At 45.3% G+C, this 16,526-nt stretch overlaps 1 protein-coding gene across 3 annotated transcripts in view; it reads left to right on the forward strand.

The window, feature by feature from the left end:
- The first annotated feature begins 344 nt into the window (after positions 1-344).
- LOC124031244 (SLIT-ROBO Rho GTPase-activating protein 3) overlaps positions 345-16,526 on the forward strand; it is a 134,039-nt gene continuing 117,857 nt past the window's right edge. For all 3 annotated transcript variants that reach the window (XR_006838097.1, XM_046342295.1, XM_046342296.1), the window contains exon 1: positions 345-918. Coding sequence is in view for 2 of the 3 variants with exons in the window: in XM_046342295.1 (XP_046198251.1) it covers positions 852-918 (67 nt within the window). In the remaining variant the exon portion in view is untranslated. The remainder of the gene's footprint in view (positions 919-16,526) is intronic.

Below are 16,526 nucleotides of genomic sequence, written 5' to 3' on the forward strand. Positions count from 1 at the left end.
CAGGATAATTAACAACCATTTATGACAGAATAAGACCCCAGAATGAAAGAATAAGACATGATTTAGCTAATATTGAAGAATATGCAAGATATCATATCAATAATTATTTAAAGATACCAGATTTCATGCAGCAAAATATGTGAGTGTGTGTGATTGAGAGAGAGAGAGAGAGAGAGAGAGAGAGAGAGAGAGAGAGAGAGAGAGAGAGAGAGAGAGAGAGAGAGAGAGAGAGAGAGAGAGAGAGAGAGAGAGAGAGAGAGAGAGAGAGCTTTAGGGAGGGGGTTCTACAATGGGAGGAGACTCGTATGATGTTCGACTCAATTCATCTTTCCCAGCAGCGCAAATTTTCAGAGCGCGCACAGCTAATCATAGAATAATCGGTGTCGACTGCGCACGCTCAGCAATTCATTTTTGGGCACTCTAGAAAACACCAACCACCGGAATGAGTGAACGATTTGCCTACACTGCCATCATTTTATGTCCATTATTTTATTGCTTTGAGTAGAATGATTTTGCTTTTCTCCGCTGCAGCTTTTGCTTTGGATGGCATTCTATCTCAAGAAAGGACGAGCCCCTCTTCTCTCACAGAAGCATAGCATTTCTCTGCAAGAGAGACATACAAGCCCTATGCAGGTGAGCATTAGGCGAGCTAACTATAGAATGTCGCTTTGCATTTCTTTATTTAGTTTCCAGTGTTACTTGGAAAGTTAGGATTTTTGTTGTTGTTGCATTGAGCAAATCGGACACACAAAGAATACGAAGAAAAACGCAGCAAGAGTCGAGAATCATAAGAGGACCTCTCGCGCAAGCCTCAACATCTCACCGAGTCTCACTCTCATACCTCAGGAAAAATGTCATCTCAAACTAGAGTCAAGAAGGACAAGGAGATCATAGGAGAATATGAAACGCAAGTCAAAGGTGGGTAATAAATGATATGCAAATTAAGAAAGGTTTTGATCTTGTGTATTCATAAATAGCCGTGCAAGCTAAATGACACATGGAACACAAGTGGTGACGCATATAGGCTACTGTATTTTGAAACAAATCGTTGCAATACTACATTTCAATGAATCATAAGTAAATAACGTTTTGCTTTTGAGACTACTTTGTCCCCTTACCAGTTCTGAGTGCAGCAGACTGAGAGTCCATCACTAGTTGGATCTTTTATGCCTGATATAAGTTAGGATACTTATTGGGTCAACCTAGTCTCAGAGCATTTCATATTATTATGTATGTAAATCAGATCTCTCCATTTAGTATGATATGTTACGTTTCATATGGTATGTATTCATTTGTGGATTTCCAAATCTATTTTGTATGATATGTTACGAATTACAATTCGTATGATATGTTACGAATTACAATTCATATGATATGTTACAAGTTTGAAAAATGTACAATATGTTAAGAATTTGCAAAACCTCTGATATGTTATGAATTACAATTTGTTGTTGCTAACATTGACTAGGTGATTAATGCGAACGTTAGCTAGCGGGCTAATGCTAGCTAGGCTAGGGGTTAGTGTTCAGGTTAGGAATTAGATTAAAGAGTTAAGGGAAGGGTTAGATAAAATAATTAGGGGAAGGGTTAGTTAACATGCTAAGTAGTTGCAAAGTTGCTAAAAAGTAGTAAGAAGTTAAAGTTGTCCGTGATGAGATTTGAACAAGCAACCTTTTGATTGTTAGGCGTTTGCGTTATATGCCTACCCATCCACCCCGGCCAACCACCCTACTTTAGTTTTTGCCTTAAGTAACCTTCTGTCTTATGTAACCCTACCTAACATGAAATATATTGTAACGACCCTGTGTTTATAAGCGCGGATATCGACTCTGCCGCTCAAGCATGCTTTTCCGGCACAGTCGATTGCGCGCTGGACTTCGGGCTAGCAGGTGGAGGGTTTGAGACCTGCTCCCTGCTATTTTATTACATTGGTGTCAGAAGTGATCAGATCTTGCATCCCGACAGTGCGTGTGCTTGGCCGGTGAGCGTGTTCCTATAAGACGTGGAGTCACAAGCTAGCGCGAGGATGCACTCTTTGAAAGGAGGGAGTAGTGTCACAAACTTGTGTTTATAAGCGAGGAAACCGACTCTGCCGCATGAGCATGCTTTTGCGACACAGTCGTTAGCGCTATGGACTTCGGGGGTTCGAATCCTGCTCCCTGCCTGTTTCATTACAATATTACTAATTTGAGTGTTCAAAATGTATGTTTACTATGTTACGTCTAGTATATGAGACCAGGCAGATTGGGTTGGCATTGGTGGTTGGTTTGGTCACCTTCATCATCAGCGCCACTATTCTTTGTAGCTATTTTGCAGGTGATATGTCAATGATCTTCTGCCGGGCCTATTGATTAGGGCCCATTAATAAGGCCAGTGGATATGTGGGAGAGACCACAAATGTTTGAATGTTTCCTCCTTATGATGACGGCCGGTTCTGATACAGTCTGGATTCGAACCAGGTTGTCTGTAGTGATGCCTCAAGCACTGAGATTCAGTAGTACCTTAGACCACCGCACCACTCGGGAGCCAGATATGATAGCTATGATGGTATGAGGGCCAGATTGGGAATATAGCAATGACACCGGGGTTAACATCCCTATTCTTACGATAATTGCCATGGGATCTTTAGTGACCACAGAGATTCAGGACACCCATTTAATGTCCCATCTGAAAGACAGCACCCTACACAGGGTAATGTCCCCAATCTCTGACCTGGGGCATTCAAATATTTTCAGACCAGAGGAAAAATTGCCTTCTACTGGCCCTCCAACACCACTTCCAGCAGCATCTGATCTCCCATTGAGGGACCAACCCTGCTTAGCTTCAGAGGCAAGAAAGCAGTGGTATGCAGGGTGGCACGCACACACAGACAGACATATTAATGATTAATAAAGTAATCTACATTATATTGCATGTGTCACCTTCGGAATAGGGCACAAACAAATATCCCAGCTCTCTGATTGTCATTATAATTAAATATAAACATACATACCCCTACAGTATGTGCTTTCCAGCAATCTGGCTGATGCTTATCAAGTGACAGAGCACCCTCAGAGCATCAAGCTAGTGTGTGTGTGTGTGTGTGTGTGTGTGTGTGTGTGTGTGTGTGTGTGTGTGTGTGTGTGTGTGTGTGTGTGTGTGTGTGTGTGTGTGTGTGTGTGTGTGTGTGTGTGTGAGAGAGAGAGAGAGAGAGAGAGGGGGAAGGGGAAGGGGGTCTTTGCTATCTGTGCTGTGACTGAACAGAATTGCAGGTCTTGTGGGGTCTGTATTCAGGCTTATGTGGCTTCTGCTCTGAACAGATGTTTTACCCTATCATGGCATCTAACACGTCTCCCCAGAGTCCAGGCAGCTGACACTCACAGGGGACATATCTAGGTCTGACTGATGGGTCTTCTCATGTGGATGATAGGCTCATAAGGTGTTATGAAATAAAAAGATACAGATGCTGTTATTCATGCTGCTTATAGTGAAATGTTATGATAATGTCTTTGAATCTTTATGCCCTGTTGTGTTTTTGCCTCTTGGTTCTTTTGACCAATCACATCAGATCTTTTCACGTAAGCACTTTTTCAGAGCTGATCTGACTGGTCAAAAGACCAATTAGTGAAAAAAACATCTGAATTGGGCTGCCTGCCTAAACACAGCGTTAGAGAATCTACAAATATATTATGGTCACATACACCAGGTAGTGTGTTGTTTTACAAGATCAGCCATAGTAGTAGAGCACCCCAGGAGCAAATTAGGTTTAAGTGCCTTGCACAAGGGCACATCAACAGATTTTTCACCTTGTCAGCTCTGTTTTTTGAACCAATGACTTTTCTGTTACTTGCCCAACGCTCTAACCACGAGGCTACCTACCGCACTAGACCCTAATTAGGCAAAAGTAGGTTTAGTTTATTTGACAGAATGTCTTACTCTTGGCGATACAGTATTAAACACCTGGTGACAATACTGTAGCTGTTCATATGATCTGTGATCAATTAGACTGAATGTGTTTACTCTCACTGTTCACACCCTATAATAGTGTGGATGAACACACTTTGGCTGGCATCAACTGGCCTTCTGTTGCCTGGACCTGCCTTACTGCACCTTTCTGTACATAGTTCTGTTTCATTGATTTCAAAGTCTGGGATTATCTCTAATTTAGTAATGGATCACCTATTGAGAGATTGGATTTGTGATTTAGGCCTGAGATAAAGACTGTTAGGGAATTCTGTTGGGGTTGACGCTGGGGATTTTGTATCTTATTATTGTCAAGCATGTCAATCTGTTATTCACCATGTTTATCACTGAGCTGGGTGAGACATGTTTTCAATGATGATGATATCAATTAGAGGTCGACCGATTATGATTTTTCAATGCCGATACCGATTATTGGAGGACCAAAAAAAATCCAGTACCGATTAATCGGCCGATTTGTAAAAATGTATTTGTAATAATGACAATTGCAACAATACTGAATGAACACATATTTTAACTTAATATAATACATCAATACAAATCAATTTAGCCTCAAATAAATAATGAAACATGGTTTAAATAATGCTAAAACAAAGTGCTGGAGAAGAAAGTAAAAGTGCAATATGTGCCATGTAAAAAAGCTAACATTTAAGTTCCTTGCACAGAACATGAGAACATATGAAAGGTGGTGGTTCCTTTTAACATGAGACTTCACTATTCCAAGGTAAGAGGTTTTAGGTTGTAGTTAATATAGTATTTATAGGACTATTTCTCTCTATACCATTTGTATTTCATGTACCTTTTACTATTGGATGTTCTTATAGGCACTTTAGTATTGCCAGTGTAACAGTATAGCTTCCGTCCCTCTCCTCATCCCTACCTGGGCTCGAACCAAGAACACATCGAGAACAGCCACACTCGAAGCAGCGTTACCCATCGGTTACACCAGCCTAATCTCAGGAGTTGATAGGCTTGAAGTCATAAACAGCACTGTGCTTGCGAAGAGCTGCTGGCAAAATGCACAAAAGTGCTGTTTGAATGAATGCTTACGAGCCTGCTGCTGCCTACCATCGCTCAGTCAGACTGCTCTATCAAATATCAAATCATAGACTTAATTATAACATAATAACACACAGAAATACGAGCCTTTGGTCAATAATATGGTCGAATCGGAAACGATCATTTCGACAACAAAACGTTTATTATTTCAGTGAAATACGGAACCATTTGGTATTTTATCTAACGGGTGGCATCCCTAAGTCTAAATATTCCTGTTACATTGTACAACCTTCAATGTTATGTCATAATTACGTACAATTCTGGCAAATTAGTTCGCAATGAGCCAGGCTGCCCAAACTGTTGCATATAACCTGACTTTGCGGGCAATGAACGCAAGAGAAGTGACACAATTTCACCTGGTTAATATTGCCTGCTAACCTGGATTTATTTTAGCTAAATATGCAGGTTTAAAAATATATACTTCTGTGTATTGATTTTAAGAAAGGCATTGGTGTTAATGGTTAGGTACAGTCGTGCAACGATTGTGCTTTTTTCGCAAATGCGCTTTTGTTAAATCATCCCCCTGCGTTGCATCGATTATATGCAACACAGGACACGCTAGATAAACTAGTAAAATCATCAACCATGTGTAGTTAACTAGTGATTATGATTGATTGATTGTTTTTAATAAGATAAGTTTAATGCTAGCTAGCTTCTACTGCATTCGTGTAAGAGGCAGGCTCCTCGTGGAGTGCAATGAGAGGCAGGTGTTTAGAGCGTTGGACGAGTTAACTGTAAGTTTGCAAGATTGAGAGCTGACAAAGTAAAAATCTGTCGTTCTTCCCCTGAACAAGGCAGTTAACCCACCGTTCGTAGGCTCTCATTGAAAATAAGAATGTGTTCTTAACTGACTTGCCTAGTTAAATAAAGGTGTAAAAATCGTCTTCCAAAAATACTGATTTCCGATTGTTATGAAAACTTGAAATCGGCCCAAATGAATCGGCCATTCCGATTAATCGGTCAACCTCTAAAATCAATGATGCAATTTCACCCAGTGCCGTCCTAGATAATACAGCCCTGTGCTGCTGTCACTGTGTTCCTATGCATTTCAGGGTAGTGGCCGTGGGGTGTGAAATTCAAAGGAGGCAAAAAAGAGATGGAGCTTGATCATTAAGAATAATGAAGAGGGAGAGAGAGATAATCTGTCTTGCTCAATGTGAACTGTATTCTACTACTGTAAAAATGGGAAGACAGGGAATATTTTAGCATGCTTCATGAAATGCTGTAAATAATGTAAGCCATCCAAATGAACCATGAAGGGAGAGAGGCTGCAGGTTGCCTAGCAGTTAGAGCTCCAAATGGTTGCTTGTTCGAATCCCCAAGTTTAAAAAAAACCCTCATATAGCACTGTAACAGTAATCAAAATGCAATAAATATATACAGTGGGGCAAAAAAGTATTTAGTCAGCCACCAATTGTGCAAGTTCTCCCACTTAAAAAGATGAGAGAAGCCTGTCATTTTCATCATAGGTACACTTCAACTATGACAGACAAAAAAAAAAATTCTGGAAAATCACATTGTAGGATTTTCTATTAATTTATTTGCAAATTATGGTGGAAAATAAGTATTTGGTCAATAACAAAAGTTTATCTCAATACTTTGTTATATACCCTTTGTTGGCAATGACAGAGGTCAAACATTTTCTGTCAGTCTTCACAAGGTTTTCACACACTATTGCTGGTATTTTGGCCCATTCCTCCATGCAGATCTCCTCTAGAGCAGTGATGTTTTGGGGCTGTTGCTGGGCAACACGGACTTTCAACTTCCTCCAAAGATTTTCTATGGGGTTGAGATCTGGAGACTGGCTGAGCCACTCCAGGTCCTTGAAATGCTTCTTACCAAGCCACTCCTTCGTTGCCCGGGCGGTGTGGTTGGGATCATTGTCATGCTGAAAGACCCAGCCACGTTTCATCTTCAATGCCCTTGCTGATGGAAGGAGGTTTTCACTCAAAATCTCACGATACATGGACCCATTCATTCTTTCCTTTACACGGATCAGTCGTCCTGGTCCCTTTGCAGAAAAACAGCCCCAAAGCATGATGTTTCCACCCCCATGCTTCACAGTAGGTATGGTGTTCTTTGGATGCAACTCAGCATTCTTTGTCCTCCAAACACGACGAGTTGAGTTTTTACCAAAAAGTTCTATTTTGGTTTCATCTGACCATATGACATTCTCCCAATCTTCTTCTGGATCATTCAAATGCTCTCTAGCAAACTTCAGACGGGCCTGGACATGTACTGGCTTAAACAGGGGGACACGTCTGGCACTGCAGGATTTGAGTCCCTGGCGGCGTAGTGTACTACTGATGGTAGGCTTTGTTACTTTGGTCCCAGCTCTCTGCAGGTCATTCACTAGGTCCCCCCGTGTGGTTCTGGGATTTTTGCTCACCGTTCTTGTGATCATTTTTTACCTCATGGGGTGAGATCTTGCGTGGAGCCCCAGATCGAGGGAGATTATCAGTGGTCTTGTATGTCTTCCATTTCCTAATAATTGCTCCCACAGTTGATTTCTTCAAACCAAGCTGCTTACCTATTGCAGATTCAGTCTTCCCAGCCTGGTGCAGGTCTACAATTTTGTTTCTGGTGTCCTTTGACAGCTCTTTGGTCTTGGCCATAGTGGAGTTTGGAGTGTGACTGTTTGAGGTTGTGGACAGGTGTCTTTTATACTGATAACAAGTTCAAACAGGTGCCATTAATACAGGTAATGAGTGGAGGACAGAGGAGCCACTTAAAGAAGACGTTACAGGTCTGTGAGAGCCAGAAATCTTGCTTGTTTGTAGGTGACCAAATACTTATTTTCCACCATAATTTGCAAATAAATTCATTAAAAATCCTACCATGTGATTTTCAGGATTTTTTTCTCATTTTGTCTGTCATAGTTGCAGTGTACCTATGATGAAAATTACAGGCCTCTCTCATCTTTTTAATTGGGAGAACATGCACAATTGGTGTCTGACTAAATACTTTTTTGCCCGACTGATGTACAGCACTAGATATAGTATATTAGGGTGAGCTTCATATGTCAAGAATCAAATCAAATCAAATCAAATCAAATTGTATTTGTCACATACACATGGTTAGCAGATGTTAATGCGAGTGTAGCGAAATGCTTGTGCTTCTAGTTCCGACAATGCAGTGATAACCAACAAGTAATCTAACTAACAATTCCAAAACTACTGTCTTATACACAGTGTAAGGGGATAAGGAACATGTACATAAGGATATATGAATGAGTGATGGTACAGAGCAGCATACAGTAGATGGTATCGAGTACAGTATATACATATGAGATGAGTATGTAGACAAAGTAAACAAAGTGGCATAGTTAAAGTGGCTAGTGATACATGTGTTACATAAGGATGCAGTCGATGTTGTAGAGTACAGTATATACATATGTATATGAGATGAATAATGTAGGGTAAGTAACATTATATAAGGTAGCATTGTTTAAAGTGGCTAGTGATATATTTACATCATTTCCCATCAATTCCCATTATTAAAATGGCTGGAGTTGGGTCAGTGTCAATGACAGTGTGTTGGCAGCAGCCACTCAATGTTAGTGGTGGCTATTTAACAGTCTGATGGCCTTGAGATAGAAGCTGTTTTTCAGTCTCTCGGTCCCAGCTTTGATGCACCTGTACTGACCTCGCCTTCTGGATGATAGCGGGGTGAACAGGCAGTGGTTCGGGTGGTTGATGTCCTTGATGATCTTTATGACCTTCCTGTAACAACGGGTGGTGTAGGTGTCCTGGAGGGCAGGTAGTTTGCCCCCGGTGATGCGTTGTGCAGTCCTCACTACCCTCTGGAGAGCCTTACGGTTGAGGGCGGAGCAGTTGCCGTACCAGGCGGTGATACAGCCCGCCAGGATGCTCTCGATTGTGCATCTGTAGAAGTTTGTGAGTGCTTTTGGTGACAAGCCGAATTTCTTCAGCCTCCTGAGGTTGAATAGGCGCTGCTGCGCTTCTTCACGACGCTGTCAGTGTGAGTGGACCAATTCAGTTTGTCTGTGATGTGTATGCCGAGGAACTTAAAACTAGCTACCCTCTCCACTACTGTTCCATCGATGTGGATAGGGGGTGTTCCCTCTGCTGTTTCCTGAAGTCCACAATCATCTCCTTAGTTTTGTTGACGTTGAGTGTGAGGTTATTTTCCTGACACCACACTCCAAGGGCCCTCACCTCCTCCCTGTAGGCCGTCTCGTCGTTGTTGGTAATCAAGCCTACCACTGTTGTGTCGTCCGCAAACTTGATGATTGAGTTGGAGGCGTGCGTGGCCACGCAGTCGTGGGTGAACAGGGAGTACAGGAGAGGGCTCAGAACGCACCCTTGTGGGGCCCCCGTGTTGAGGATCAGCGGGGAGGAGATGTTGTTGCCTACCCTCACCACCTGGGGGCGGCCCGTCAGGAAGTCCAGTACCCAGTTGCACAGGGCGGGGTCGAGACCCAGGGTCTCGAGCTTGATGACGAGCTTGGAGGGTACTATGGTGTTGAATGCCGAGCTGTAGTCGATGAACAGCATTCTCACATAGGTATTCCTCTTGTCCAGGTGGGTTAGGGCAGTGTGCAGTGTGGTTGAGATTGCATCGTCTGTGGACCTATTTGGGCGGTAAGCAAATTGGAGTGGGTCTAGGGTGTCAGGTAGGGTGGAGGTGATATGGTCCTTGACTAGTCTCTCAAAGCACTTCATGATGACGGAAGTGAGTGCTACGGGCGGTAGTCGTTTAGCTCAGTTACCTTAGCTTTCTTGGGAACAGGAACAATGGTGGCCCTCTTGAAGCATGTGGGAACAGCAGACTGGTATAGGGATTGATTGAATATGTCCGTAAACACACCGGCCAGCTGGTCTGCGCATGCTCGGAGGGCGCGGCTGGGGATGCCGTCTGGGCCTGCAGCCTTGCGAGGGTTAACACGTTTAAATGTCTTAATCACCTCGGCTGCAGTGAAGGAGAGACTGCATGTTTCCGTTGCAGGCCGTGTCAGTGGCACTGTATTGTCCTCAAAGCGGGCAAAAAGTTATTTAGTCTGCCTGGGAGCAAGACATCCTGGTCCGTGACTGGGCTGGATTTCATCTTGTAGTCCGTGATTGACTGTAGACCCTGCCACATGCCTCTTGTGTCTGAGCCATTGAATTGAGATTCCACTTTGTCTCTGTACTGACGCTTAGCTTGTTTGATAGCCTTACGGAGGGAATAGCTGCACTGTTTGTATTCAGTCATGTTGCCAGACACCTTGCCCTGATTAAAAGCAGTGGTTCGCGCTTTCAGTTTCACGCGAATGCTGCCATCAATCCACGGTTTCTGGTTAGGGAATGTTTTTATCGTTGCTATGGGAACGACATCTTCGACGCACGTTCTAATGAACTCGCACACCGAATCAGCGTATTCGTCAATATTCCCATCTGACGCAATACGAAACATGTCCCAGTCCACGTGATGGAAGCAGTCTTGGAGTGTAGAGTCAGCTTGGTCTGACCAGCGTTGGACAGACCTCAGCGTGGGAGCCTCTTGTTTTAATTTCTGCCTGTAGGCAGGGATCAGCAAAATGGAGTCGTGGTCAGCTTTTCCGAAAGGGGGCGGGGCAGGGCCTTATATGCGTCGCGGAAGTTAGAGTAACAGTGATCCAAGGTTTTACCACCCCTGGTTGCGCAATCGATATGCTGATAAAATTGAGGGAGTCTTGTTTTCAGATTGGCTTTGTTAAAATCCCCAGCTACAATGAATGCAGCCTCCGGATAAATGTTTTCCAGTTTGCAAAGAGTTAAATAAAGTTCGCTCAGAGCCATCGATGTGTCTGCTTGGGGGGATATATACGGCTGTGATTATAATGGAAGAGAATTCTCTTGGAAGATAATGCGGTCTACATTTGATTGTGAGGAATTCTAAATCAGGTGAACAGAAGGATTTGAGTTCCTGTATGTTTCCTTCATCACACCATGTCCCGTTAGTCATGAGGCATACGCCCCCTCCACTCTTCTTACCAGAGAGATGTTTGTTTCTGTCGGCGCGATGCGTGGAGAAACCCGTTGGCTGTACCGCCCTGGATAGCGTTTTCCTAGTAAGCCATGTCTCCGTAAAGCAGAGAACGTTGCAGTCTCTGATATCCCTCTGGAATGCCACCCTTGCTCGGATTTCATCAACCTTGTTGTCGAGAGACTGGACATTGGCAAGAAGAATACTGGGAAGTGGTGCGCGATGTGCCCTTTTTCGGAGTCTGACCAGAACACCGCCGCGTTTCCCTCTTTTTCGGAGTCGTTTCCTTGGGTCGCTGCATCCAGTATATAAATAAATATATGGTGTGTATAAACAGTGTAACTAAATACAAAGAACAGTGGTAGAAATATTAGCATGATGGAAGCCTTGCTCTTGTTCCATAAAGCCTGGCTGTGTGTAACACAAGAAAGTAAGGGAGAGACTGATGTTCATTTATGTAGAAATCCTCTTCATCACTCTTTCTCAGCTGCTCAAACACACGGAGGGTCTCCAGCCACCAACTCAGGGGGGGCTCTGACAGCAGTTAGTTAACAATGGCAGCTTTCTCTTTCTCTAGTGCCCAGCCACTTTTTGCTACCAAGATTAGATTCAGTTTGTGAAGTGGCACATGTCATATGGTGAGTTATTGCACTTTGGGATTGGATGATACAAAAGAAAGAGAGAGGATGGATGATCAGCGGTGCCTTTCTGATAGGCCATGACAAAGAACAGCTGGCTCCTGCAAGGTTGCTTGGTTTGTATTGCTAAAACATTACTAGAATGGTGTCAGTGAATCACTGAATGACTTGAATAGTAATTTGAGCTCACGAGGATGAACATGTTTGATTTCAATCACTTTTTGACTGCATCCGTTTTCATTTGAATGAAACTTTCCATACATGTTTGCCCATGGTAGAAGTGGTCAGAAAGCCAAAACATTTAAGAGAGCGATGCTCAAAGTGAACCTATTTTGCATACCCCACCCTACCATGAGACATACTGTCATGCTGGTGAATGAGGACCCAAAAGCGACTTGGCGAAAACAGAGTATTTAATCCAGAATAAACATTACAAAACAAAAAGCATAATACTACACGTAAAGACGAGAACAGACTGGAGACTTGATCGAGAACTGCAGGTTGCCTCGGGAAGGCACTTGAACCTAGCAGACTCAGACACCTGCTCACCACGCAGCATCTGAGGGAAACACGACACGACAGGGCAAAACATAGACACAGCACGGTGAATATAAATGAGGATCCGACGGGGCAGGTACGGGAAACAAGGAGAGAAATAGGGACTCTAATCAGGGAAAAGGATCGGGAACAGGTGTGGGAAGGCTAAATGATGATTAGGGGAATAGGAACAGCTGGGAGCAGGAACGGAACGATAGAGAGAGAAGAGAGAGCGAGAGAGTGAGAGAGGGAGGGGGAGAGAGAGGGATAGAAAGAGGGAAAGAACCTAATAAGACCAGCAGAGGGAAACGAATAGAATGGGAAGCACAGGGACAAGACATGATAATAAATGACAAAACATGACAGTACCCCCCACTCACCGAGCGCCTCCTGGCGCACTCGAGGAGGAATCCTGGCGGCAACGGAGGAAATCATCAATGAGTGAACGGTCCAGCACGTCCCGAGACGGAACCCAACTCCTCTCCTCAGGACCGTAACCCTCCCAATCCACTAAGTATTGGTGACCCCGTCCCGAGAACGCATGTCCATGATCTTATGTACCTTGTAAATAGGTGCGCTCTCGACAAGGACGGGAGGGGGGAGGGAAGACGAACGGGGGTGCGAAGAAAGGGCTTAACACAGGAGACATGGAAGACAGGATGGACGCGACGAAGATGTCGCGGAAGAAGCAGTCGCACAGCGACAGGATTGACGACCTGGGAGACACGGAACGGACCAATGAACCGCGGAGTCAACTTACGAGAAGCTGTCGTAAGAGGAAGGTTGCGAGTGGACAGCCACACTCTCTGGCCGCAACAATACCTAGGACTCTTAATCCTGCGTTTATTGGCGGCTCTCACAGTCTGTGCCCTGTAGCGGCAAAGTGCAGACCTCACCCTCCTCCAGGTGCGCTCACAACGTTGGACAAACGCTTGAGCGGAGGGAACGCTGGACTCGGCAAGCTGGGAAGAGAATAGAGGAGGCTGGTAACCCAGACTACTCTGAAACGGAGATAACCCGGTAGCAGACGAAGGAAGCGAGTTGTGAGCGTATTCTGCCCAGGGGAGCTGTTCTGCCCAAGACGCAGGGTTTCTGAAAGAAAGGTTGCGTAGTATGCGACCAATCGTCTGATTGGCCCTCTCTGCTTGACCGTTAGACTGGGGATGAAACCCGGAAGAGAGACTGACGGACGCACCAATCAAACGACAGAACTCCCTCCAAAACTGTGACGTGAATTGCGGGCCTCTGTCTGAAACGGCGTCTAACGGGAGGCCATGAATTCTGAACACATTCTCGATAATGATTTGTGCCGTCTCCTTAGCGGAAGGAAGTTTAGCGAGGGGAATGAAATGTGCCGCCTTAGAGAACCTATCGACAACCGTAAGAATCACAGTCTTCCCCGCAGACAAAGGCAGACCGGTAATGAAGTCTAGGGCGATGTGAGACCATGGTCGAGAAGGAATGGGGAGCGGTCTGAGACGACCGGCAGGAGGAGAGTTACCCGACTTAGTCTGCGCGCAGTCCGAACAAGCAGCCACGAAACGGCGCGTGTCACGCTCCTGAGTCGGCCACCAAAATCGCTGGCGAATAGACGCAAGAGTGCCTCGAACACCGGGATGACCAGCTAACTTGGCAGAGTGAGCCCACTGAAGAACAGCCAGACGAGTGGAAACAGGAACGAAAAGGAGGTTACTAGGACAAGCGCGCGGCGACGCAGTGTGCGTGAGTGCTTGCTTAACCTGTCTTTCAATTCCCCAGACTGTCAACCCGACAACACGCCCATAAGGAAGAATCCCCTCGGGATCAGTAGAAGCCACAGAAGAACTAAACAGACGGGATAAGGCATCAGGCTTGGTGTTCTTGCTACCCGGACGGTAAGAAATCACAAACTCGAAACGAGCGAAAAACAACGCCCAACGAGCTTGACGGGCATTAAGTCGTTTGGCAGAACGGATGTACTCAAGGTTCTTATGGTCTGTCCAAACGACAAAAGGAACGGTCGCCCTCCAACCACTGTCGCCATTCGCCTAGGGCTAAGCGGATGGCGAGCAGTTCACGGTTACCCACATCATAGTTGCGCTCAGATAGCGACAGGCGATGAGAAAAATAAGCGCAAGGATGAACCTTATCGTCAGACTGGAAGCGCTGGGATAGAATGGCTCCCACGCCTACCTCTGAAGCGTCAACCTCGACAATGAATTGTCTAGTGACGTCAGGAGTAACGAGGATAGGAGCGGACGTAAAACGTTCTTTTAGAAGATCAAAAGCTCCCTGGGCGGAACCGGACCACTTAAAACACGTCTTAACAGAAGTAAGAGCTGTGAGAGGGGCAGCAACTTGACCGAAATTACGAATGAAACGCCGATAGAAATTAGCGAAACCTAAAAAGCGCTGCAACTCGACACGTGACCTTGGAACGGGCCAATCACTGACAGCTTGGACCTTAGCGGAATCCATCTGAATGCCTTCAGCGGAAATAACGGAACCGAGAAAAGTAACGGAGGAGACATGAAAAGAGCACTTCTCAGCCTTTACGTAGAGACAATTCTCTAAAAGGCGCTGTAGAACACGTCGAACGTGCTGAACATGAATCTCGAGTGACGGTGAAAAAATCAGGATATCGTCAAGATAGACAAAAACAAAGATGTTCAGCATGTCTCTCAGAACATCATTAACTAATGCCTGAAAAACAGCTGGCGCATTGGCGAGACCAAACGGCAGAACCCGGTACTCAAAATGCCCTAACGGAGTGTTAAACGCCGTTTTCCACTCGTCCCCCCTCTCTGATGCGCACGAGATGGTAAGCGTTACGAAGGTCCAACTTAGTAAAGCACCTGGCTCCCTGCAGAATCTCGAAGGCTGATGACATAAGGGGAAGCGGATAACGATTCTTAACCGTTATGTCATTCAGCCCTCGATAATCCACGCAGGGGCGCAGAGTACCGTCCTTCTTCTTAACAAAAAGAACCCCGCCCGGCCGGAGAGGAAGAAGGCACTATGGTACCGGCGTCAAGAGACACAGATAAATAATCCTCGAGAGCCTTACGTTCGGGAGCCGACAGAGAGTATAGTCTACCCCGAGGAGGAGTGGTCCCCGGAAGGAGATCAATACTACAATCATACGACCGGTGAGGAGGAAGGGAGTTGGCTCGGGACCGACTGAAGACCGTGCGCAGATCATGATATTCCTCCGGCACTCCTGTCAAATCGCCAGGTTCCTCCTGAGAAGTGGGGACAGAAGAAATGGGAGGGATGGCAGACATTAAGCACTTCACATGACAAGATACGTTCCAGGATAGGATAGAATTACAAGACCAATTAATAGAAGGATTATGACATACTAGCCAGGGATGACCCAAAACAACAGGTGTGAAAGGTGAACGAAAAATCAAAAAGAAATAGTCTCACTGTGGTTACCAGATACTGTGAGAGTTAAAGGTAGTGTCTCAAATCTGATACTGGGAAGATGACTACCATCTAAGGCAAACATGGGCGTAGGCTTGTCTAACTGTCTGAAAGGAATGTTATGTTTCCGAACCCATGCTTCGTCCATGAAACAACCCTCAGCCCCAGAGTCAATCAAGGCACTGCATGTAGCACCCGAACCGGTCCAGCGTAGATGGACCGACATAGTAGTACAAGATCTAGATGAAGAGACCTGAGTAGTAGCGCTCACCAGTAGCCCTCCGCTTACTGATGGGCTCTGGCCTCTTACTGGACATGAATTAACAAAATGTCCATCAAATCCGCAATAGAGGCACAGGCGGTTGGTGATCCTCCGTTCCCTCTCCTTAGTCGAGATGCGAATCCCTCCCAGCTGCATGGGCTCAGTCTCAGAGCCAGAGGAGGGAGATGGTTGCGATGCGGAGCAGGGAAACACCGTTGATGCGAGCTCTCTTCCACGAGCCTGGTGACGAAGATCTACCCGTCGTTCTATGCGGATGGCGAGAGCAATCAAAGAGTCCACACTGGAAGGAACCTCCCGAGAGAGAATCTCATCTTTGACCACTGTGTGGAGTCCCTCCAGAAAACGAGCGAGCAGCGCCGGCTCGTTCCAGTCACTAGAGGCAGCAAGAGTACGAAACTCTATAGAGTAATCCGTTATGGATCGATCACCTTGGCATAGGGAAGCCAGGACCCTAGAAGCCTCCCCACCAAAAACTGAACGGTCAAAAACCCGAATCATCTCCTCTTTAAAGTTCTGGTAATTGTTAGAACAATCAGCCCTTGCCTCCCAGATAGCTGTGCCCCACTCTCGGGCCCGGCCAGTAAGGAGTGAAATGACGTAAGCAACCCGAGCTCTCTCTCTAGAGTATGTGTTGGGTTGAGAGAGAACACAATCTCACACTGGGTGAGAAAGGAGCG

Source organism: Oncorhynchus gorbuscha, linkage group LG03, assembly GCF_021184085.1.
Source record: "Oncorhynchus gorbuscha isolate QuinsamMale2020 ecotype Even-year linkage group LG03, OgorEven_v1.0, whole genome shotgun sequence".
In the NCBI taxonomy this organism is placed as follows: Eukaryota; Metazoa; Chordata; class Actinopteri; order Salmoniformes; family Salmonidae; genus Oncorhynchus; species Oncorhynchus gorbuscha.